The sequence below is a fragment of the Thunnus thynnus genome, chromosome 15, assembly GCF_963924715.1.
Source record: "Thunnus thynnus chromosome 15, fThuThy2.1, whole genome shotgun sequence".
Lineage (NCBI taxonomy): Eukaryota > Metazoa > Chordata > Actinopteri > Scombriformes > Scombridae > Thunnus > Thunnus thynnus.
In genome coordinates this window covers 22,747,661-22,771,340 of record NC_089531.1, presented here as the reverse complement: position 1 = coordinate 22,771,340, position 23,680 = coordinate 22,747,661, and the positions used below count along the sequence as shown (strand labels likewise).

Genomic DNA, 23,680 nt, shown 5'->3' with positions numbered 1-23,680 from the left:
AAAGACACATGTTGTCCAGATACTGAGATTTATTATATGCTAATGTTATAAATCTATCATGAATCTATGAAATTATAAATGATAATGTTTGGCGTCATTTCCAAAATGCCACAGACTAAAAGATATGATTTTCCTTTTTGAATTTGTATCATGATATTTTTCCTGCAGTGTACCTGTGAAGCAGTGAATATAGAAATCTTATCAGTGTTCCTTCCTAATGCAATAATTAACCACAGAGAGACTGAAGTCGACATTTATAGAGAGGTGTATATTGACTCGTAATCTATAGCCGTTATGTCAAGGATGTTCATAAAGCTATCTGTGTGTATGTTCGGTGTCTTACATTATATCTACTAAAAGAACTGCAGCATTTATGTATTTTGCAGTTTGTTTATTTGTGCCACATACTGCATGTGTCACACTGATGAATGTATTTCTTCTTTTTCTTATGTTTTATTCATTTACAGCATTTTCTCTAAAGGTGAAGTACTGTATGTGTTTTCAAAGTTGAGAAGATCTTATCTCTTATCTTAGTTGTTTCAAGTTACAGTGAGCTCTGTCAACTAAAAACCCTACGCAGAGAACTTGACATTGGTTAAACACATCCAACTTTTGAAATGTAATGCTCAGAATCACTATTTGTATGTTATTTCCATTATTTTCAGTCTTTTCCATCACATACATACACATATTTTTGTGTAAAATGTAAATGTGATTGTCACAGAAATGACATTTTTATAAATGTGGAAATTGTAAAAATTATGGTTAGAATACATTTTTAGAGTATGATGACATACCATTGTGTAATGTATAAAACTGACTGAGCTGTGTTCCATCAAAACAATGAAATAATAACATATTGCCTTGTTAAATTAGGACTCATATACTCTAATTCATTTGCAAGTCAGTTCAAATGCCATTCATAAATCCACAAAAATATCCTGTGTTGAAATACTTTTCCTTTTTTGATCACATTCAACTCAGAGAGTGGTTTGGAGTAAAAAGAAAACAAATTCAGTGTTATAGTGTTACATATTGCAGGATGTGTTGTCAAGCAACTGACTGAAAATGAGGCCAATGTCATTGTAAAAATTTTATCCAGCTTTTTACAAAAGATACAATCAAATACTGTAGTATTATTGAAATAATAAAAAAATATATATTATAAAAATAATAAAAATATCTCCATTTGTCAACACAACACACACAAAATACAGTTAACAATCTCAAAATTAAACCACTTCAACAAACTAAATTTAAACAGAGTAAAGCAGCAGAAGTTCCATCGAATAAGTAATCCTGTTTTATTGCACTGGCCTCTTGTTTTGAATAAAGTACACATAAAATCTTAGCATCCAAATAAATTTCCCCCCATACACCCCAAAACAGTTTAACATCTGCCTTATTTCTGACTACACTTCTGACTCCTTTAGTTAGAGAGAAATGAGACTTCACATCAATAAAGCGGCAAAATCCAGTGCAATGTTCTTGTCATTTTATGACTTTATGGGTGCGTCATACAGCACATGTTGATTTTGCCAGAGATAGTGTTGAGCTCATGTTTATTGATCGTTTTCTCTCAGCAGTATCTTTGGAATAATTTGTTCAAAGCAAATCCTGAAATGAAAAGACTGAGGACTCCAACTAAGAGGAAGATAACGATGTAAACACAGTAGGACAGGGTTAAGTGTCCATAACATGGTGGGTTGCCTGTGAACATGACAAGAAAATCAAAAATGAAAGTATGATACATTCAGAAAGGTTTTAATTGATATGTGTGTACAATAACTAATGACAGCCATTCAACATACTGAATTTGGATTCCAGGTGAGGTACTGTATGTCAGTTTAGCATCACTCCCCGGAAAACAAAAGCACACAGAGTCACCTGCAACACTCAACATACTAGATGTATAGGGAAAACAATGATAATAGAGCATTTTTTTAATCATTATGATGCCTCCCTAAAATGTTGTAAAAATCATACATCACTGAGAAAAGTCCTTGGGTGGCCGGTGTTGACGCTCAGCCCCTGAATGACCTCTGACCCCGAGGCCGTACTGTTGAGCTTTTGCAGCATTTCATCATAGTTGCTCTCTGTAATGGTCCCCTCAGCTTGATCAAATGCATTCCGCAGCATCATGATGTTTCTGAAATGGGGAATTCAGGATATATAATGTCATGCTATTGCTATATAATAGTAATGCTATTGCTTCAAAAAAAAAAAAAAAAGATTATTTAATTTTGCCTTGATTAAGTAAAAAAATCTTAAATGTAATATGAAATATTATATATACTTCATGGCTCTATAAGCACTTACATGTACATAAACATGAAAAAGAAGCAAACCGCTTTATCTATTTATCTCCACTGATAAGATTAGCTGTTAACTTATAGAGTCGGCTCTTAACATATATGATGACCCACAGTAGCATGTACTGTACTTACTGAACAAGGTTGCAGCACGAGAAAGAGATGAGACCTCCAAAGGCCAAAGAGAAGAGTAAAAAACTGCATCCAAAGATGTTGATGGGTTCACCAACTCATGTAGCTAGAAATCGACAAGAATATCGTCAGAGTGAAGTATCTTCCATCCTTATGATAGGTATTTAGGTTAAAAGATAGTTAATATCTGGTGTGAAGAGGAACTTGAATCCCTCAACTGATCCTTTAAGTGTCAGTCCTCTAACGAGGAAGATAGTAGGGACAACTCATGGCAGAATGGAGGTGATTTTCACAGAGGAAGAAGAAAGACAAATCTCAAAGGTGCAATGAGCTCCATTTTAAATAACACAATATTATCTTTAAATAACTGGTGGTTTATGTAAGAACAAAATATGGTTAATTGCACAAATTGGGAGCTTTTATCTCACCCTAATGGTTAGCACTTGTGTTTCTCAAAATAAAGACTACATTTACCATAAATCTGTTATAAACTCTACAATATGAAGAGTGGTGGTTTTAACATTTTGGGAAACACACTCTGTTTTCTTTACAAGAATGAGATGAGAAGAGAAATCTCATGTCTTAGCATTAAGTTTGAAGTATAAACTTTAGGCTGGCTAAGTCCCGACCTCCACTCTGCTAAACTAAGCTGACAACACTCTGATTCAAGCTTCGTTCTTTACGCAGAGACTCTTGGAAAGAAGCAAATAAGCAAATTTCTCAAAATGTTGGACCAATTCTTTGACATTGTGTTGCATAGTGTAGTTCATGGTAATTCCACTGGTGCATCTCAATCAATGTGATGATTAATTACATGCTAAAGCTGCTGCACAGGTGTTTTCAATATTCTTCCTGATTCCTGATTAGTCCTCTACTGACTGCTCTGCATTGACACCATGTCAGCAGAATGGGAAGAACAAGGAAACTTGTATTAAAGGATATCACATGTATATTCTGACTTTTGGTACAGTTTGTTAACATGTGAAACCAGACACAAACATATAGGCCCTTTTAAATGAGCTGAATTCATTCTATCAATGTTAATATTGGATTTCATTTAGATGCAACTGCCAGCAATGGTTTCCTTTGTAGCCACTTTACCGCTGGTTTGTTGACACTTCTCGTAGTTCTTTTCACTAAGTGGGACATATAGGACATATAGTCACTGTCAGAATTTCCTGATCTGCTGATGTGAACATTTTTTTCCAACTCCTCTGCTCATAATGACGGTCCAAATAAAAGTGGCATATCATGAGGCAAGATGGGACAATGTCTCCCCATGGGCTTAATGAGGAACTAGATCTATCTTGTTTCATCTAAACCACTATTGTAATATATGTGTATATAGTTCTTTATATTGTGTATTTTCTGGATTGTCATTATTACCTTATTTTGACATATTTTTGGTTATTGAGTGAGCTACCTCCAGACTACATGTTTTTTTTTGGCATGTCTGCCTCTTACATATATTGTCTATTGTGCTTGTGTTTATTATGCCATTAAGCTATATGGCAACATGTCTAATATTCTTTATCAATAATGCAAGCGTCCCATTATTGTTAGACACAATTGCACAGTATGATGTACTCATTAAGGGTGTGCCCGAATACAAATACGTTATTTGGCAAAGCACAAATAGTGGGGTTTTTACGAATATTTGTTTCATACAAATATTTTAAAAATTATTTGTTTTTGGGGAAAAAAAACAAAAAAACATGTAAAATACCAGCGCGCAGATCGGTTACATCACTATCTCAGTCTCTCTCCTCTGCTCCGCTGGTACGTCTGTCAGCAGGTCTCAATGAGGGGAGTCACATCTCCCTGCTACATAACGCACATTTCCTAACTTGGACATCACTCCCGGAGTTGGGGGTGTTCTCCAAAGATAAATCTGAGCCTTCTGACACATGCTTCATGAACAGTCTTCATGAATACTCATCGTAACACTTTAATTTTCTAAAATTAAAAGCCTAATAAAAACAAAAACAGGATTTTTAAGCCTCTTCCCACCTTTATTCGAATACAAATACAAATACAAATAATTTCGCTGCCTCAACAAATACAGATACAAATACCGGGCCTTCTGCACATCCCTAGTACTCACCATGTTACCTCCTGCATTTTCTTCATTTCTAGTGACATTAGCATAAATGTCTTGATGCTGCCTGAGTAACAGTGCCAAGCTTGAAATGTGTTGCAATCCAGACTAGCTGCTGATCCAAGCCTTTTCTGTGCTCTTCATACTATATAATGCCTTCATTCATGCACATATTGAGCATACTGAACTTTTTTTTGCATCTGACAAGTCCCTTCCTTTTTTCTCGAGGAACAGACTGACGCATCACAGCAGGGAAAACACAGGTGGAACCAGTAACACTGATTATGGTTGCATTTCCAGGGCCAAGCTAGCTCCCTGGTTTAGTGGGATACTTGATGTATAAGTGAGCCATCTTTGCTGTTATTAGTTACACCTGTGCTTGTCCTGCTATCACAAGTCAAAATGTCTGCCTTAAAAAAGGTACAGAACATCATATCAGCAAATTCCAAGAATAATAAAAGTGTCCTGACATAACAGGTGCAACAAAATTAACAAGGAAGTAGAGGATGTGTCAATCATACATCTATTCACACCCACACAGTCCTGCCAGTCAGTCAGAGGTCTAATCAGGAAAATAAGTGAGAACACCTGTTTTGAGGTTTCAAAATGCAGAATATATGGATGTATAGGGGCTTTAAGATGCAGTATATTAGAGTAACCAAAGCTTTTATTTTTGGTGAGATGTATTGTACTTACAAGGCATGAAGAACGCTGCCATGTTAGACACATTAACCTTGCCTGTAGTCTCAATCCCTCTAAAGCAGCAAATATAGAGCGCAGTCCAAGCAGCAACCAAATGCAGACTTCCAGCCTCCTACATAGCATCTGAGGTGTTCAGCGTCTCTCTGTACCAGAAGTAGTCCACTGGAGAGCTGTGTTTGCATTCTGAAACTGGATCTACAGGGATATGGAGGGGTGAAAATTGTTCATTAAATGTTAGACTCAAATTAAAGAAATGTTTAAAAATTGTACCCTGCCTGTGAGATTAGGATTGAGAGGAGACTGGCTCTAGGGCAGGGGGCTCTGGGATGAATTGAAGAAGTACAACACAGAGTCATTATACTTTTGTATTTTTCATTAGTTTTCATTTTTATTTCGTTTTTAGAGAAGAGAAATTTTCTGTATATTTTATTTTAATGTAGTTTTGTTTCAGTTGGTTTTCATTTTTTTCCCCAAAAGTCTAGTTTTTATTTTTATTTCAGTTAACTAAAATGTTTTTTCACACTTAGTTTTAGTTTGTTGGTTTAGTTTTAGTTAAGTATAATAAACTTGGCACCACATCAGTCAAGCAGTTATGGTGATGTTGTACATGCCCACCAAGAATGACACTGCCATGAATAAAAAACCTGTAGCAGAAAACAGAGATACCTCTGCAACAGACATTTCTCACAAATCTTTCTTTTTTAACTCTGGGTACCAGGTTCAGATGGGAATGAATAAACTTTTAAAGTTGTTAAGTTTGTTATCCAAATCCTTAATCTATTGAAAGGAACAAAATTTCAAGCTAGACTAACAATCAGTCATGTATTCACACCAGCCAAGTAGGGGTTAATTGCAGCGCAAACCCCTACCCTGCACTTCCTAAGGTGTTGGCTGATGGAAAACTCCAGGTTCAACAGTGGGATGCCCTCCAACACAAGCAGGATAAGAAAACCAATCATAAAAGCACCTGTGGACACACCAAGGTAAGCTCAGATAACTGGAAAGATAGGTAAGATGTGTATGTGGCTGCATAGAAACACCTGGTTTACTGTAACCATATGTGATCATTGGAGCATGAGATATATTTTACAACAGCTCAACACATTAAAACAATCTGTAATTTCTGCCTCATAGCATGTTGTATAAGGACTTATCTATCTTTATTATTGTCTCAATAATAAAGAGACAATAATATCTTTATTATTGTCTCAATAATAAAGATAGATAGATAAATAATACTTTTTATACCCAGTCATGTAAGTCCTTCCAATTCATTCTGTACAGTTCTCAATCTCTCCAAACTTATAATGTCAAAACCTTCATAGCAAGACTCTGCATACAGTATAGCGGCATCTAACAGAAGGGATCTGAGCTTTCATTATCTTCATTATCATGTATGACCATGCAGGTAGAGCAAACTCAGGGCTGAAAGTTCACTCTGCTGTTAGGACTTCTTTAGATAGCAGAGATCTAAATCAGCTGATATGAAATTGCTGAATCAGACATCAGATTATGATCCTTATGATTAATTGTTTTAATGTCTTGAGGAAGAGTTGTGACATGTTGGATTGTTGCGGCGTGTACAGAGAGGTGCCTATCAGATTCAATCAGTAGTAACATGAGCTAAATGTTAACCATTTGAGATAAAGTGCAGACTCTCCTGAATGGCAGCTTGTGTTTTTACCTTGACACCACTGGGATTGTTGGGAAATCAGGTTTCTACCTCTGAGAGGTTTTCAGTTTATTTCATTATTTCTCTGTACAGCAAGTTTAACATGAAGACAGTCTCCTTCCAGATGTTTAGTTGTAGCTTTAATTCAGCCTTTAATTACAACACCTCTGCATTATTTACTTCAAGTCACATTTTCACCAAAACAGAGCATTTTGTGGATTACATTTTTACCAGTCTGAGAGTGAATGTACATTGGAGTGTGGTAATAAGCAACCTATTAAGATGTTTTCAGAACCTACTGTAAATGTGTGACTACTGGCAGGATTTCAGTACATTTCTGCAGCAAGAGCACAGTAACAACAAAAACCTATCAACAGACCTACATCTGACTCACCAGGACGGTGCAGTTCTAATAGAAACTCTACAACATCACTATCAGATAAGGAAGCATTAATTATGCACTTATGCCCCACAGCATCCTTGTGAGAACACATGTGTTCAAAGGTTGCTACAGTGCAGTAGCTGCTGTCCAAAACAAATCGGTACATCCTGTCTGTACTGTGGGACAGATGGTTGCTAAGACACTCTCAGGATGCAGTACATTTGTGCTGAAAAGCCAGTGCAACTCTGCCAAAGGAGGGCGAAAACCAGCAAAAAACCAGCACACCTTTCCCTATGTTCCTAAATTCTTAAATATCTATTAGAGTAATTTAGGATTTTTAACTGTCAGTTGTCATCATTGCCTAAATTCAGGATCGCAGTTCTAAGTTTAAAGGTTATGGTTTGGATTTGGTGGCAAATTATATTAAAAGTACCAACCCTGCCACATCACTCAGCTAATGGCCTGATATACCACACATTATTTCATTCAAGCTGAAGATCTACTGTAATTATGCACAATATAAAGTATCAGTCAGGGATTATCAGTCATGTTTAGAGTAACACAGGCTGATAATCCCTAACCATGCATGCCAAAGAATGCTAGAGAGCTAGAGATAAGAGAACATACAGTGAGTGGTTGTCAGAGCATGTGAGGAAATCTTTGTACTTTCTGCCTTACTTTACAACCAGCTATTAACTTAAGATTCATGCTACTAATAGTGATCCTACCTCATATGTGAGGGTGATGTGTTCTTTATCTTGGTTTGTTTGTGGTAAAAATAGTGTCTTTCTGCCCTCCAGTGGCACAGTAACAGTAAGGTGATCTCCACTGCTCCCTTATGAATTTAACTACATATCACTAATAGATTTTGCTCACGTGCACAGATGGTGTTTACAGAGGCACAGACAAAGGGCCTAGTCATATGATAAATGGACTGCTTTTATATAGCGCTTTTATTCAAAGCACTTTCCGATTTGCCTCTCATTCACACACGCACACACACACTAATGACAGCAGACTGCTATGGATTGAACTGCCAAATCTACAATTTGTGGACCAGGTTAAGGCCTATCATAAAACCTCAGAGTAAAGGAAAATACAAAGAGCTCTCACTCTTCTTGTGTTTCCATCTGCTATAAATACAAAAGTATGTTTCTATTTGGGGGCATTTATATAACTACAAAAAGCTGTAGAGTCCTGGGTGTTATTATTTTGTTTTGTACTCTTGTGATCACATAAGGTTTATTTTCACACAATAATTTCACATAATAATTTTATGATTTCATCGTGGCCGCCTCAAACCACCATCACAATTGCAAGCTTGTGACATGATAATCATTTAATCAGCCACAAAAATTTAACACTGGCAGATTACACCATCAGCATCTGCAGCTGCAACCAAACACAAATTCCTCAAGTTTCTTTTGAACCCCATAGTGCCTGTAATGTCAGTCACATTACAGTGTAGAGACAAAACATTACAGCATACTCAGAGACTGACAGTGTACCTTCAATATACAGCAAAAAGAGGAAAGACCACATTAGTTGGCACAAGTAACAGGCGTACTGTACCACCTGTATTGAAATACTTGAGCCACAGGAGGGCGTAATTGGTTAATGTTGCACTTTGAATTGCAGGAAAAAAACTTGCTAGCCAATATTTTTCCTTATGTTACCCTTATCTAAACTTGTCTGTTCTACTCAATAGAGCACTTTAGAAATCTTAAATACTTTGAATAGCATCTTTGACCACATTACTGTAGTAAGCTATTTCAATTAAAATCACCATAACATTCTACATGGACTAATACTTCACACTGCACTCATATCAATAGTTTATTTAGCCTACCTTATTTAATTAATGGTATGTTTACTTTATCTCTGGTTTTGCCTCTTGTCTGATGTCCCTGTGGCATCTTACATAATAATTTTATATTAACGTATTTACATACTTCTGGTATTCTTCTACAAACATGTATTACAGGGTGATTAGTGCAGTTGATTTTCATATATGAAGCCACTGCTAAGCCGGAGACTGTGATGTGAGGGGGGAGGGGGAGGAGGGAGAGATGAGGCAGAGGGGAAAATAGATATGGGGGGGGTGGATTTACTAGGACTCAGACAGACAGCAGACCGGCTGTCCCAAGCTGCGCTGATCCTTCACTCTCCGGCACCAAGCTGGAGTCCGCCTGCTGCCTCCCCTTTACCACTGGCCACCTGCCTCTCCGAGAATAAAACTGCGGCATCAAAACAGCTCAGAGCGAGCAAAAACCAAAGCAAGGAGGCAAGACAAGATCCCGACCGGCTTCTTGTGCCATCTTTTCGGCATCCCTCCCCCCTCCTACTCTGTGTCCTACGGGAGGACAGGCTGCGCACTGGGCGCACTTGGAGACCCGGAGTTTGTTGTCGTTACCAGGACAGGAGCGCTCAGCAAAGGGGACGCATAGCTGGTACAGCTCTCATTAAACCGGGCTTACGGCTCAGAGGAGCCACTTGCATGGATGCACCATGGCCACGTTTGTCTGCAGGGTTCAGTTTTTAGATGATACCGATCCGTTCAACAGCACTAATTTCCCAGAACCGACTCGACCACCGCTGTACACCTTCAGGGAGGATATCCCCCTCATCAACCAGTTAGCAGGCATCCACCGGCTCCTCAAAGCGCCACACAAGGTAGGATTACCAGTGTGATAAGCAACTCACCCTAGAAATAACTGTCAGAGGAATATCATAACAAAACTGTGTAGCCTTATAAATAAAGATATGTAGTTAATGCAGCAATTTTATAGTGATATATTCCTCTAACAAACTAGAAACTCAAGGACAACTAACAATCTTGTTGTGAATAATCAAGGATTCTAATTATTTTTCATGACTCAGATTCAAAGCACACTCTTATGCAGGTTTAGAACAGGACTACATGGCTTTATTTTGTGACTGCTGTTTTTCTCTTGAAGCCTACTGCAAAGAAACTTCTATACCCTCCATTCAGAGGCTATTTTGAGAACACATGCAAGCACAACTGATTGGCTCCCCAGCCTGAGGGATGAAATAAGGTTGCAAATGTTTGCCTCGAAGGCTACAGCAACAGCAAACGTGTCACTTCACTTGTGTTAAACTCAAAATATCCTCATTTAATCCCGTACACATACATTTGCCTTGCTGAAGTGCCCATAAGCGGGAGCCTTGATCCCCCAACAGCTCCAAGAACCCCTTTAGCTGTGTCTAACCTTTGACCTCTCTCTTGAGGGGGGCTAAAAGTAAGAATACTTCCCTGTGGGGATCTCCGAAGTGCCATATTTTCTTATTCTTATTGTCAAAGTGAATAAGATGGATTTATTGGTGTATTTCTTTGCACCCTGCTTTGCATGTCACAGTGACAGGTGGTTGCAAAGGCATTAGTGCAACTGGATATATCCTGAGTTGCCTCATTCATCTGCAAGTGACAGTCATAATGCTCAGGAGTCCAGCAAGGAGCCTGAATCACAGATGATCAAATTTAGTGGGAAGTGTCAGATTACGATGGGTGTGTGAAAGAGAGGAAGAGAGATGTCACTTTCAGTGAATTTCAGAGTTTGAAGCAACCAAGAAAAAAAACAAAACAGCAACACATTCCTCTCTGGCCAGGTTGACTTAGGCACACAAACACATGAACACACTCACATACAAGTGGAGCAGATATGTGACCATTGAATCATTTATCTGTAAGTAGATGATACACAGTTCAAGCTGAAAATGTTGATTGAAATTAAAAAAAAAAAAAAGTGAGATGCAGAGAGTGAAAGAGTGAGTTGAACTCTTGGCACACAGCCCTGACAGCGCACCAGCGTTCAACAGCAGAGTGGTTTTCCAGAGCAGTCGATCTTTTGCTGCCCGTCTTTAAAAGCCACAAAACAAATGAAAAGTGGCCCACAGCACAGAAAAGCTTATGATTACAACCTACACACGCACAGATGGCACAGCCTGTGTTCGTGTTTGCAATTTTGTTCACATCAGGAGGACGACCGTGCGCAATGGCAACTGGATATTGAGTTTAGATTATAGGGATGAAACTGAAAAGTTGCACATTTGCCCGTCTCGCTGTCCAGATCTCGGAGCTGACGCTTAAAAAGCTTGAATGTTATTATATTATTGGAAAATGTCAAGGCTGCTCAGGGTTTGACAACTTACTGAGCTGAGCTGTTTGAGCTGTTTAAGCTTTTTCTTTGTTAAAAACAGTCTTTCTCTCTCTTTGTCTCAACCTCCTGTGCTCTTCTCTTAGAAAAGCCTGAGCCTACTGTATTATTATGTTGTGATGGTAGAGCTCTGTGTATGGCTGGCTGGGCTACATGTAAAGTATAGGTCACTTGTCCCAGAATTCCTGTGGCCGGGGCCTGGATCACCCTGCAACACTTTGTTCTCCTCACTTTGGCTGCCGTGGTTTTCCTGACCTCTTCCTCCATCTCCATCTTCCACCTCTCTGACCATGCACCAGTTCGTCCTCTCAAACACAAACACGCATAAACACACACGAATAAGGTCAGGCTTACTTGCCAGAGCTAAATCAGTAAGTCACTGATTTGTGTGCATGGGATGTGTCATTTTACCCAAACTGCTAAACAAAAAAGTTTCCTTTTGATATGTTCAGCTCAGCGCAGAAGCTGTGCAGGGATAAAAATTCTCTTTCCCCTCAAAAACAACAAAGCCCAGACTTCACAGCTCAGCTTTTATTTCATTACCAAAGGGTTCCCATTAAAGCAACATTGGGAGATTTAATAGCCGTGTAGAACACACCCTCTTCTGCGGGCTCTGATTTTGACACAAAAAAGTTCTTAAAAACTCATCGTCTAAGTTACATAAGGGCATCGTTAACAGTCGACCCACCATGATTGCCAGCAGGCCCGGTGTTGTTTTAACGTGGAAGTAATTACTCCCCTACCCCCTTTTTTCTCTGCTTCACTCTTCTGGGAGAATTTGATTAAATGAGTGTAAAGTATACTAGCCACTAAGTGTTTCCCTGGCCCGGACTGGAGCCTTGAGTGTGAAGAGCTTGCGGTTCCTCTTGGAGCCGCCTCCCTCCCGTCTCCGTCCAGCATGATGTGTTTTGTTATGTTATTACTCCTATTACTGAAACGAAGTGTTTTAGGAAAGAGACACCCTTCGGAGGGTGTGCTGTTAACGTATTGTGTTTCAAAGTGGTCCGGGGGCTCACTTCTCGCTGTCCAAGCAGTATTTATATGATTGAGTAATGTGTGTAGATAAAGCAGAGATGTAAGAGAAAGCACGGAGCTGTCTTGCGACATGTGTTAGACAGAATGGGGGATTTTTAAAGAGATAAAGAAAGCCTCACTCAAATGCTGAAAGAGGATAAAACACACGGTGGAATTTTGATTAAAGTGCTGAGTAATGTTGACAGATTGGGCACAAGAAATGCTTTTGTCTTATTTCAACATAAAACCAGGGCAGTGGGACAGGGCATGATTAACCCCCCTCATTGTTTCCACCCCCCGCTACTTGGTGAAACCTCAATCTGAGATTTAGCAAATCTCATATGCCATATTGGCACGAAAAGTGTGAATAATAATGGTAATGCAGGGTTCCATAGTGGCTGAAATTGGGGATAGACTATACAGATTGACCTTACTTTATGCCTTTTTCATACTGCTCTGGTTTTTTAATAGAGGGATTGTAATCTACAAAACCTTAGACAACACCTCAGATACGACAAATCCTGTCAATATCTGAAACCAAGTGGAAAAGCAAGAGTAAAATAAAAGTCTACAACCATTCTTACAGCTCTGTGAGACTGTACTCGAGGCTAAATGCTAACACTTGTATGTCAACATGCTCACGATGACAACGCTAACATACTTATGTTTACTAGGTGTAATGTTTACTATGTTTATCGTGATAGCAGGCTACATCTGCTAATTAGCACATAACACCACATACAGCTGCAGCTTATGGGAATGTCATTAGTTTTGCAGGTAATTGGTCATAAACCAAAGTATTGCACAAATTGAAATTTTAACCTGATGATGACACAAGAAGAAAAATCAGAGGGTCACTTAAATTATTACAATTCATCCTCTGGGGAACATTAATGTCTGTACACAATTTATGGCAATCCATCCAAGAGTGGAAAGTGTGGATCAAAGTCATGGACTGACCAACTAACTGACAAAGATTGCCATAAATAGGGCTGTGCTGCAAGTGTAGCTAAAAATCTTGATTTAAGGTCAGTTTACTTGCTGATTCCTTAGTTTTCAACCTCATTTTGCTGTCAGAAAATTGTCTTGTATTTCCTGTTCTATCCTGACTATATCAGAATTAGACTACCTTAGGAAATATGGTTACGATTATCCTTTTAATCAGCCTAACTGACTAACATTTTAATCAGGGGTACGTCTGATAATTGCGTGTTTCGTGTTTTGCCTTTTTAGTGTTGTGGATTAGGATTTGGCACGGATTAATAATGTGAGTGGGTGAGGGGAAACTGGTGCAGGACCCTAAATCACCTCCTTTGCTCATGTCCTGTTATTTCGTCTCTTCACTCTGGGATCACTTAAAGAAATCTAGGATAGTAGTAGTACTGCAAAGTTCTTCTGCAACGTGGATGACAATCAGCTTCTCCTTTGTAACACTGGCCTTGGCAGCACCCCCCTTAAACTCCCAGCCCCTGCGGACACGCCTACCCTTGAGATCCTGTGTGTATGCTGCCTCAGTGCAGAGTAAATATAGCAAGGTTATATTTATGCCGTGAGTCCATCCGACAGTCCGTCTCTCTGTTTCTGAGCGATAGGGAGGGAAAGTCAGAGAGCAGCAGCAGGTCTTGTGATTTGCGGTCTCTGCTGGTCAGAAAGTGTCGTCATGCTGCTTGACTGGACAGCCAGGGGGGCGTTTCGCAGCACACCAGAGGCCAGGCTAGGTCAAACCCACTGATACCACAGAAGTGCTAAATGCTAATTCAATGCATGACTCTGATCTCATTCACATATTGAGACATCAGCAGCTTCAACAAAGAGTTGAAGAGCTCATAGCTGATTGTAACAATAAGACCGATGTATGTTACTCTTTACGAGTTGTTGCTAGGATTTGCTCCTCGCACCTGCTATCAGCTTGTGACTGTACTCATAAACCTTAATGCCAGTGGTGTGCAGATATATTACTGTGCACCTGGTCTCAAACTCAGCAGGGTTTCTCATTACACAGCATAGTGGGTCAATTCTGACGTAGGCTGCTCTGCAGTGTTAACTTAGATCATGCAATCGCAGATGGCATGGGCACAACAAGATTGGTCTGTTCTTGAGAAGTGAAAAACAGAGACAGAGTGTCAACAGATCTGTCATATGCATAAATGTACATATATAAATTACAAATTATTCGTTTTGAAATGACTGTAATTTCACCCTAGACATACATACAGAGACTCTCATATTGTACACAACAATATTTAAGTATCATATTTCTCACAGATGTCATTTAAATACACTTAAAGCTTAGGCCAAATCTGTCTTACTCTCTCTCCGTGTTCCCCTCTGGTTTTAGTTTCATGTTTATTTATTGCTACGTCTCTACTATTTAATTCCCTTACCAGCTTTGTAATGCCGAAAGCAGAGCCACATTGCATATGGCTCCCCCTCCTTTCATGGACCACTGTACGCACTCATGTTCAATCCCCCGCCCTGTAAACTGGCTTCATTTTACGGGCTCAAAAAAAAAGGGTGTGAAACACATGCAAAGACGTAGTGAGGGAGCATTAAAAATGCCACCGCGTAGTGCTCAATCATATTTTCCATCCTTTTTTTAGGTACAAATGCCAATTTTGAGTTAGTGACTACTTTTAGCTTTAGTGGACACCCATTAGTTTTGTAGAATCAGTTTGGATCTTAGTTCACTTCTGTTTCCGTCATTAAACCAGTTGTATTAAAAAAGATTTCTTTATTCCTTTCCACAGCTTGATGACTGCGCACTGCAGCTCTCCCACAATGGCACCTATCTGGATCTGGAGTCCTCTCTGGCTGAGCAAAGGGACGAGCTGGAGGGCTTTCAGCAGGATGACACAGGGTGACTGATTCACATTTATACCCTTTGCAACAACCAGACTTGCACTCTTAACTGTTAAATCATCTCTAACCATTTGAGACAAAATGATGAGTCCCCTTTCCCTCTCTCTCCTTCAAACACACACACACATTTTTTGAGTTTCTTCATTCTTATAAAATAGGAAGAATCACAAGCTGCTGGATATGGTTTCTTGGAAGCAAAAGTTTACGGAAAGTATGAAGTACTCTGGAAAACGGGACAGATGTGCCCTCCCTTCCACAGTTACAGCTCTTCTCTCACTGTAATAATTGATATTCTGGTCTTTGTGGCAAATTTTCACAGTTCACAAAGCTGTCAACTTTACGTGCTGAAGGGAGCAGCATGATCACTTTGTAACAGTACTGTTGTGAAGTATTTTCAGTCTCTCGAATCTCCTAGCAGCAGTGCTTATGCCTCTCTTGGGTTTGACAAGAGAAATGGAAAGTGGAAATCTGTTACTAAGGTTCAGGGTTTCCCCCAGGACACTGTTTGGCAGAGGTGATAAACTACCTAGGCCTACCTTCTTGTGACCAATTTGGTTAATAGATTGTGGCCTGAACAATAGCCTAAATATTTGGTATTTGCTGTTTGAAATAGCACCACAGTGTCGCCTGGCTAGGTTAGCGTCAGCAGGTATTTAGCCTTATCAGCTTCTTTTTCTTTTCTTATTTAACTTGTAACATAGAAGTAGGCCAACTAAAGTAACTTTTCGGTCTACATTTTTGCTAGATAAGCTAACTGCTGTATAAGACAAAGGATTTAACAAAGAGCCAGTGTTGCTTAGGTCCAAAATTTAATTTATTGTATTTGTTTTTTTTTCCTGATAAAATGTCTGTCAAGAAAATGTATGTTATCAATCTTATTTCTTTATTAGCAACATTAAATATACACGTAGGACTGGGCAATATATTGATATGATATCGATATTGTGATATGAGACTAGATATCTTCTTAGATTTTAGATATTGTAATATTTTGATATGGCACAAGTGTTGTCTTTTCCTTGTTTTTAAGCCTGCATTACAGTAAAGTGATGTAATTTTCTGAACTTACTAGACTGTTCCAGCTGTTCTATTATTTATCTTAGACCACTTAGTCATTATATCCACATTACTGATGATTATATATTGATATTGAGGTATTTGGTCAAAAATGATAGTAGATTTTGTCCATATCACCCAGCCCTACAGACTAGCAAAACAGAAACCCAACTTTACTGTCTTCATGTCCTATCCTACCTGGACACATTAAAATATGGCACAAACTGTGAAGCTGTGAAAACTAGAGTCTTACGTAATTAATTGTAATTTATGTTATTTTATTTAGTTTACTTTTGCTTTTTCCTTTTATTTCTTTATTGATGCATTATGATCTGTGCACTGCCTCAAGCATATATGGCCTTGTTACTTTTGTTGGGATATTGGTAAACCAAAGTGTCACTTAGCTGACTAGGTGTTGTAACTTTACCTAACTGGCTTTGTAGTGAACAAGTAAACATGATCTACATTTAGCAGATTTAAAATTGTCAGTGGTGAATTAGTTAGTTTCCATTATCAGATATAAATCACAATGTTATAAATGTTGCTGTTGCTATAGTTGAGTCACAAGTTCAGAAAATCACTTTGTTCTCAGCTGTTGTTCAGGGACTGGAACATGGGCAGCATTGTGTCACCTGAAAGCCCTTTTATATACACAAAACATTGTGACAAAGACCTCAGAGAAGCACACAGATGGCAGCTGTTAACTGGCTGCGTATGTATGTGTGTGACAGTGTGCGTTTGCGGACAGTTGTGGTATGTTGATCTGTTTGGGGGCTGTGGGCGGCAGTATGATAAGTGATGGCAGACCCACAGAGCCGGGTTGTTCTCTGTATCTGTTTGTGTGTGCTTGTCTCCATGTGTACATTTATTTGTTTGTCTCTCTATCTCTATCTCTGTGTCTATGTGTGTGTGTGTGGGGGGGGGTGGAGTCTTTGTTGTGCTCCTGCTAAGCCATGTGACAAATGATCGACAGGTGAATAAAGGCATGTGTGTTTCCAGAGTGGCCGAGATCTTGGAGAACTGGTTGGATTGGACTGGCCTGTATGTCATCCTATCAAACCTGACTTTTACCAAGGTCGTACTGTACTGACAGAAGGAAATGAGTCACACACTGGGTTGGATTTGACCCTCTGGCAAAACATCACAAAGGTTGAGGATGGATGCTTCTTACTAAGCCTGTCCTGTCCTCCCTTTGTCGGACGAATGCTGTTTATATAGTGTCATAAATGAATAAACTAATCACACTCAACATCTCAGCCTCACACACCACATCTTGTATTTGTGCTTTATAGAATGGCAGATTTTGACAGCTGCTGTAAAATCTTGAAGGTGTACGTAATGCCATAAACTAAACATCAAGTTGTGGAGGAAATTTGGGGAGAGACTAGCTTCTCCAATCTTGCAATAACCACAACGTTTTTGCCTCATTTTTATGCATAGCCATTACAATGGGCTTGTCTATATCATGTTATCATGATGATTTGCTTAAAGACATAGGTCACACCTATATTTCTGGAGCATCTATGAAGGACTACATGTCTAGAAACCCCTATCTTAAAAATGCCAGGAATTTTATGAAGCGCAAATTGGTGTCAACTGAATTTCATCCAGAATTTATCTTCCCACACATCAAAAATGTGTCGTGATTGCAGCTGCGGTATGACACTGCTCACCGCACTTGACAGTAAACAAGCTCCTCTGGTGGTGAGGACAGCTCAGATTTTGCTTCCACTGAGAGAAATTGAAGAGAAAGTGCGACATTTTCACCTGTCATTATAATATTTAAAATATATTTCAACATAGAGAGGAGATTTGGAAGTGTATAACAATATTTATTGAGGTTAGGAACAAGAAAGTCCTTGGTGATTACTCCCTCAGTGTGAAGCATCTTCATTAAGCTTGTGCCCATATGAAAATATGAGATAGGACAGGATCCTGGTGGTGGTGGAGTGAAGCCAGCAGGTGGTTGATGGGAACTTCCAGCTGAGTTTCCACGGACATCCTGGAGGTCATGGTGGTGATGGAGAGGTGCTGGGTTGCACAAAAGTATGTCTGAAAAAAAAAAGAACAGAATCCTGGGATTGATGTGTGTGTTCAGAAAGATAATTAGTCAGGTACTGTGATGTCGGGATTGTGAATGTAGAAACTTGAAAGAGGAAGTGATGAAGAAAATTAGACCAGGAGGAAATACTAGACATTCAACCTTGGAGGAATAAAGGGAGAATGTGTGAGAGAAGATCTTCCTTATTAAACATTCAAAGCTTTATTTAAATAGTGATAAATGCCCTTTTTGAGTAGATATATGTGAAATATATATACAGTATAACTAATGTTATACAGAAAAGTGTATTTGTACTGTAGAGAGGTGCCTATGAGATCATGATTATGCCATTTGATCCCATAGACACTCAACAAAAATTAACCAAGATAGCCTGATATTACTGTTTGACATACTTCAAACTACACGAAATACATGAAAAAACATTTAGGCTTTTCTATGTAATCTCCTCTTGATAAGTAATGTAATAACCAATGTAATATTTTTTCATTTCCATTCACTGAGCCTCCCCTGAAATAGTTTGGAGCCCCCCTGGGGAGGCCCGGACCCCGCTTTAAAATTCTCTGGTGTAGATTGAGAGGTGACCCCAAACAACCCTTTTATATCCTCACAGTTATAAATTCTCTAACTCTCATTCTTTCTGAGTCTCTGCTTTGACTGTCATTCTCACACAATAGATTATCAGCAAGGTAAGACAAATGAACTTGTTCTATCAGCATCTCAATAGGTGGTGTTAACATTTTGCTCTATTTCCCAGCAAAGCTGATAACGCAGCTTAACAGAAGGATAGGAGGCCAGCTGCTGTCTTGTTTGGGTGTGTGTTATCCTTACTGCACGTTGTGTATAATGGGTGTTTTCCAGCGGTGCGCGTTATCAGAGCAGCGCTTTCTCTGCTTGGATTGGATGCTATCAATATGTTAGCGATGGAAGTCAGTGATGACAGATTTGATGATAACAGCTGCGTTTTGGAGAGAGAGTTTGAGTTACGCTCAAAATACCATCATACTTTATGTTCATGTTTATGTTGTTTTTTCCACTGGAAATATGCTGCGTATGAATATGTGCTCATTGGCACGATGGTAGAGTGTGTGGAGGTTTGTGTGTGTGTACATGTGTGTTGTGTCTGCTCCTGCCGTTCTGCTGTCTGTCCTCAAGGCACAGATGTGTATCAGTATGGGGGCACAGACCCAATGCAGGCACACTTATGCTTGCTCACTGTTTGCACCTATCCCATCATGCCAGTACCTCTACATTATAAAATAGGTCCATCATAACAAGTCCTTTTGTCTTGTTTTTGTTGACACAAGTAGCAGAATGTTATTTTCCTTAAAGCAGCAGCCAATAGGATGAGGTAATTGCACTTGCTTTTCAGTGCAGGGTCTAGAATCAAGTGTGAATATATCTTGAACCCAGACAGATCACTCCGTTAGTGCCAAGAAAATCACACTTGATTCCAGAAAATACAAGTTAATTAGCTTTGGCCATAAGTGACATTATTTTGCAGCAACCTGTCATTATACTCAGCTGCTTTCATCAAATTATTTTTCAATCATCACTGATTTTGTTTACCGGCTATTAAGACAAATTCTGTCTCTCTTCTCTTTCTCTTAGGTCCAGAGGGAAGAAGCACAGTGTTATTTTACGAACCCAGCTGACCGTCCGTGTACACGCCTGCATCGGTGAGTGCTATGTGACATGTTTATATATGTGTTTAACATGCATTTCTCCCTGGACACACACACATGCACAGTCAAACACATCAGCGAGCTTGAGAACGCAGTGTACCACACGTTTAGATGGCTGTCCAGGGGTTTACATGTGGGGGTTGGAGACCTCCCACTCTGAGGCAGGTTGGACTGTTGCGTGAAGTCTTCCATATTATGATTGGGTCAAAAAACTGCATTACAATGTGTGGAGGGAGCTTTTACATGGCTGAGAGAGAGAGAAAAGGGAAGGGAAGCTCTGAATGTAAGAGTGGCTGTGAAGTGAGTTAGGTGTTTTAAGTGTTATCACAGTAGCACAGTAGCTTTTCTCTTCTGGGGCTGGTGAAGTATTCACTGTGTGATGCCCTTGACTCTTGTCAGTTTGTAATGATGAAGAGGAGGGAGGGAGGGAAAAAGAGAGGGAGGGAGGTGTGAGTGCCATTGAAAGTTAGAGAGTGATGAAGGTAAAACCTACCAGCAAGGGAGAGAAAACTCTTATGACAACAGGAAGGATAAAGTTAGAGCTGAGGGAGAGAGAAGAGATAGAGAGTTGTAAGGGTGGCATACTTTTATGCAACACACAGCCAACATTTTCTTTTCTTCTCCATTGCTATGTTCTTATCTATATCTTAAAAGAACAAGGCAAGTTTGATAAACTACAGATCATCTGTTTATATGAGAACACAGTCAACAAAATCATTCGTTTCTCCATAGTAAATCATTGGCACCTGTCCGTCATATAACATAACATTAAGGTAGCAGATGGAGAAGAAGAAGTTGGTCAGTCAGTTTGGTCCAGACTGCAGCTATCAGATAAGTTGCCATGAAATTTGGTACAGACATTCATGGTCCCCAGAGGATGAATTGTAAATCTAGCACATTTGCCAGAATTAGCAACTTCATTTGAAATGATTTGTAATCTAGCCTTACAGCTGCTACAAGATATTATTTTCTCTCTCTGAGATCTTATTACTTGCCTACGCCTATCACATAATCTATATTAATGATCTAGAAGAAACAGAGTCTACTGAGAATGTATAGATGATGTTGGTGTCTGTGATCTACTTTTTAGTAAGTTGGCCAACAGCCTAGTCTCACAGCAAGCAATATATTCCTTTTATTCGTTTTTGGTCTTGTCTGTCTCAAGAGGGTCTTTACCGGCCATTCTCTGTCTTCACTTCAGCCGCTCCATATCAATTAAAATCACCCCACTCTCTCTTACTGTCTTTCCTCTAGGTCTTTGTGTCTCAATCCTTTCCTCTATGGAATAAAATTAAGGTTATATGTACACCATGTATGAATGGGTGAAAACATTTTGTATCAGTACATTCAAAAATGTGAATGTGTAAAAACGTTTTGATCAAATGAATTCAAATGTTTGAATGTGTAAAAAATATCTGAACACATAGATTTAATTTTTGAATCCATAAGGAGATCTGTAGCTGTGCATAACATTTTGTGAACAAATGAAAAAGATTTGTACAAATAATTTCCAATGTGTGAGTGCATAAAAAAAGATTTGCACAAAGGTTTGCAGTTACAAAAAAGGTTTGCAGTTACACATCTATCTGTTTGTGGATGAAAAAAGTTCACACAGAACTTAACTGTATGTATGAATCCCAAGTTTACAACTACGTATCAAATCTACAAGTACAAATCAAACCTATGAGTACAAATACTTTTGTCCCACATTTGATGCTTCCTCCTGAGTAGCCAATGGTGATGCTCCAAAACGCTGGGAGTGTGTCCACTGAAGGCGCTGAAAGCACAGCCTCTGAACCTCTGAACTTTTGCTCCAAGGGTGACTGCCAAAATGAAGCTGCCAGCAAACTCTTCAGCAGACAAGTGTTCACACTGAACTCTATTGAAAAAATGACAATTTGAATGATGATGATTGGTGATGGATCGCTTGTTAACTAGTCATTTAAGTTACATTTTTACTGCAGTAAGTCCACATTTACCTACAAAATGATATGATCCATGTTGCTTGTCCTACACCTACAATCAAGGCCTATTTTAAATTGTGTATTTTTATATGGGAGTTTGGCATGAGCGTTGCTAAGTTCAGAGGCTCAGAGGCTGTGCAGTTGGTTCGTACTTTTAGCGCCTTCAGCAAACACAGCTCCAGTGTTTCAGAGCATCTCCATTGGCTATTCAGGTGGAAATGTCAAATGTGGGACAAAAGTATTTGTACTCTTAGGTTTGATTTGTACTCGTATATATGTTTTTACACATTCACTCATTTGAATGTACTCATACAAAATGTTTTCACACATTCAGATATGGTGATACACAGCTACAATATATATGACCCTAATTTTATTCCATATTCCTCCACAACCTGTCTGCATGGTCAACATTCTCCATGCCAGTGATAGCAGTGCTAAATCTGGATGCCAGAATCAGGGCCTTTGAGGGATTGGTTGAGAATGTGATGAGGTGAAAGGTCACTGGGAGTAGAACATTAAGGAGCGAAAAAAGCACATAAAAAGGGACATTAAGAGACGTTTTTGCCACATAACTATTCCCATTTTTTTTCCCATTTTAGGGATTGTACACCTTCACTTGGTTTTCTGATTTACTGCTGGACATATGGCTCCCTCACTTTCTTAGAATAACTGCTTGCTTAAGTACCAGGGTCAGCGATGTTTGAAACAGACAAGCTATACTCTTAAGGGGATAAGAAAACCTGACCGGAGTCTGTAGCCACCTGCTGCATACATATACAGTATGCACACACAATGTGCACAAGTATACGTGCATCCACGAACACCACATTTCTCTTGTCATCCTCTAACGGGCCTGAGTGAATGGAGTGAGTAATGGTGTAAGCTAAATTTTTCTCTCACACTCATACACATGTAATACACACACAGGCTTTTATGAGGGATCTTCCCATGCCTCATCTTGGTTTGAGGAAAACCAGTATCCCTTTTTAGTACAATTTGAGAAAAAACTTCTTATTAAAAATGAACTTCGCATCATCACCATATGAGATGCATTTCCTTTTGAAGGGCATGACTGAAACTCAAATTTTGCCCAATGCCAAGGCTTGATGACAGAGTTTACTGGCTGTATTGACCACAATCCAGATTTCATTCAGCATAGCACAGATGCTGGGCAGCAACCAAATCCTGACCGGAGTTGATACTCTGGAGTGGCGGTTTTGTAATTCTACTGCATTAAACAGACACATAATCAGATAGCTCAAGCGAGTCCGAGTGATCCGTTCACTTTAGAGATCCACTGACCAATTTCCAACCCCCTCTCAGTGGTGCTTCAATGAGTCGGTTCAGCTGTCCACTCATCTACCCGTTTAACGCTCTGTAATCCTCTGGGGCCTTGACCTTCAAATCGCTTGAGTAGTGGTCAGCATACTATCCACTAAATGAAAAGTCTGTCACAATCAAGGATACAGATTGCTTACAGAATCAAGTATCTGTGACTTACAGTTAGTTGGTCAGTATGGTGCTGTAGGATCGCATGTTTAAATTAATGGATTGCTGACCGTGCCAC

At 39.3% G+C, this 23,680-nt stretch overlaps 1 protein-coding gene and 1 long non-coding RNA gene across 8 annotated transcripts in view; one reads left to right on the top strand and one right to left on the bottom strand.

The window, feature by feature from the left end:
* Nucleotides 1-2,099: 2,099 nt before the first annotated feature.
* LOC137197895 (uncharacterized) lies at nt 2,100-6,108 on the bottom strand. Of its 3 annotated transcripts, none has more exons than XR_010931533.1 (3): nt 5,239-6,108; nt 2,448-2,550; nt 2,100-2,149 (listed from the first exon to the last, which is right to left on the bottom strand). It is a non-coding gene; the product is annotated as an uncharacterized lncRNA (long non-coding RNA). The 3 variants fall into 3 exon arrangements; XR_010931534.1 differs by lacking the exon at nt 5,239-6,108 and adding an exon at nt 4,549-4,830; XR_010931532.1 differs by lacking the exon at nt 5,239-6,108 and adding an exon at nt 2,919-3,289.
* A 3,301-nt stretch (nt 6,109-9,409) lies between these two features.
* fhod3a (formin homology 2 domain containing 3a) overlaps nt 9,410-23,680 on the top strand; it is a 60,449-nt gene continuing 46,178 nt past the window's right edge. For 4 of the 5 annotated variants that reach the window (XM_067611375.1, XM_067611373.1, XM_067611372.1 and 1 more), the window contains exons 1-3: nt 9,411-9,971; nt 15,235-15,344; nt 20,073-20,140. In XM_067611375.1, the coding sequence (XP_067467476.1) occupies nt 9,807-9,971; nt 15,235-15,344; nt 20,073-20,140 (343 nt within the window). In that variant the 5' untranslated portion in view covers nt 9,411-9,806. Of the gene's footprint in view, nt 9,972-15,234; nt 15,345-20,072; nt 20,141-23,680 lie in introns of all 5 variants that reach the window. The other variant, XM_067611371.1, reaches the window with a different exon arrangement.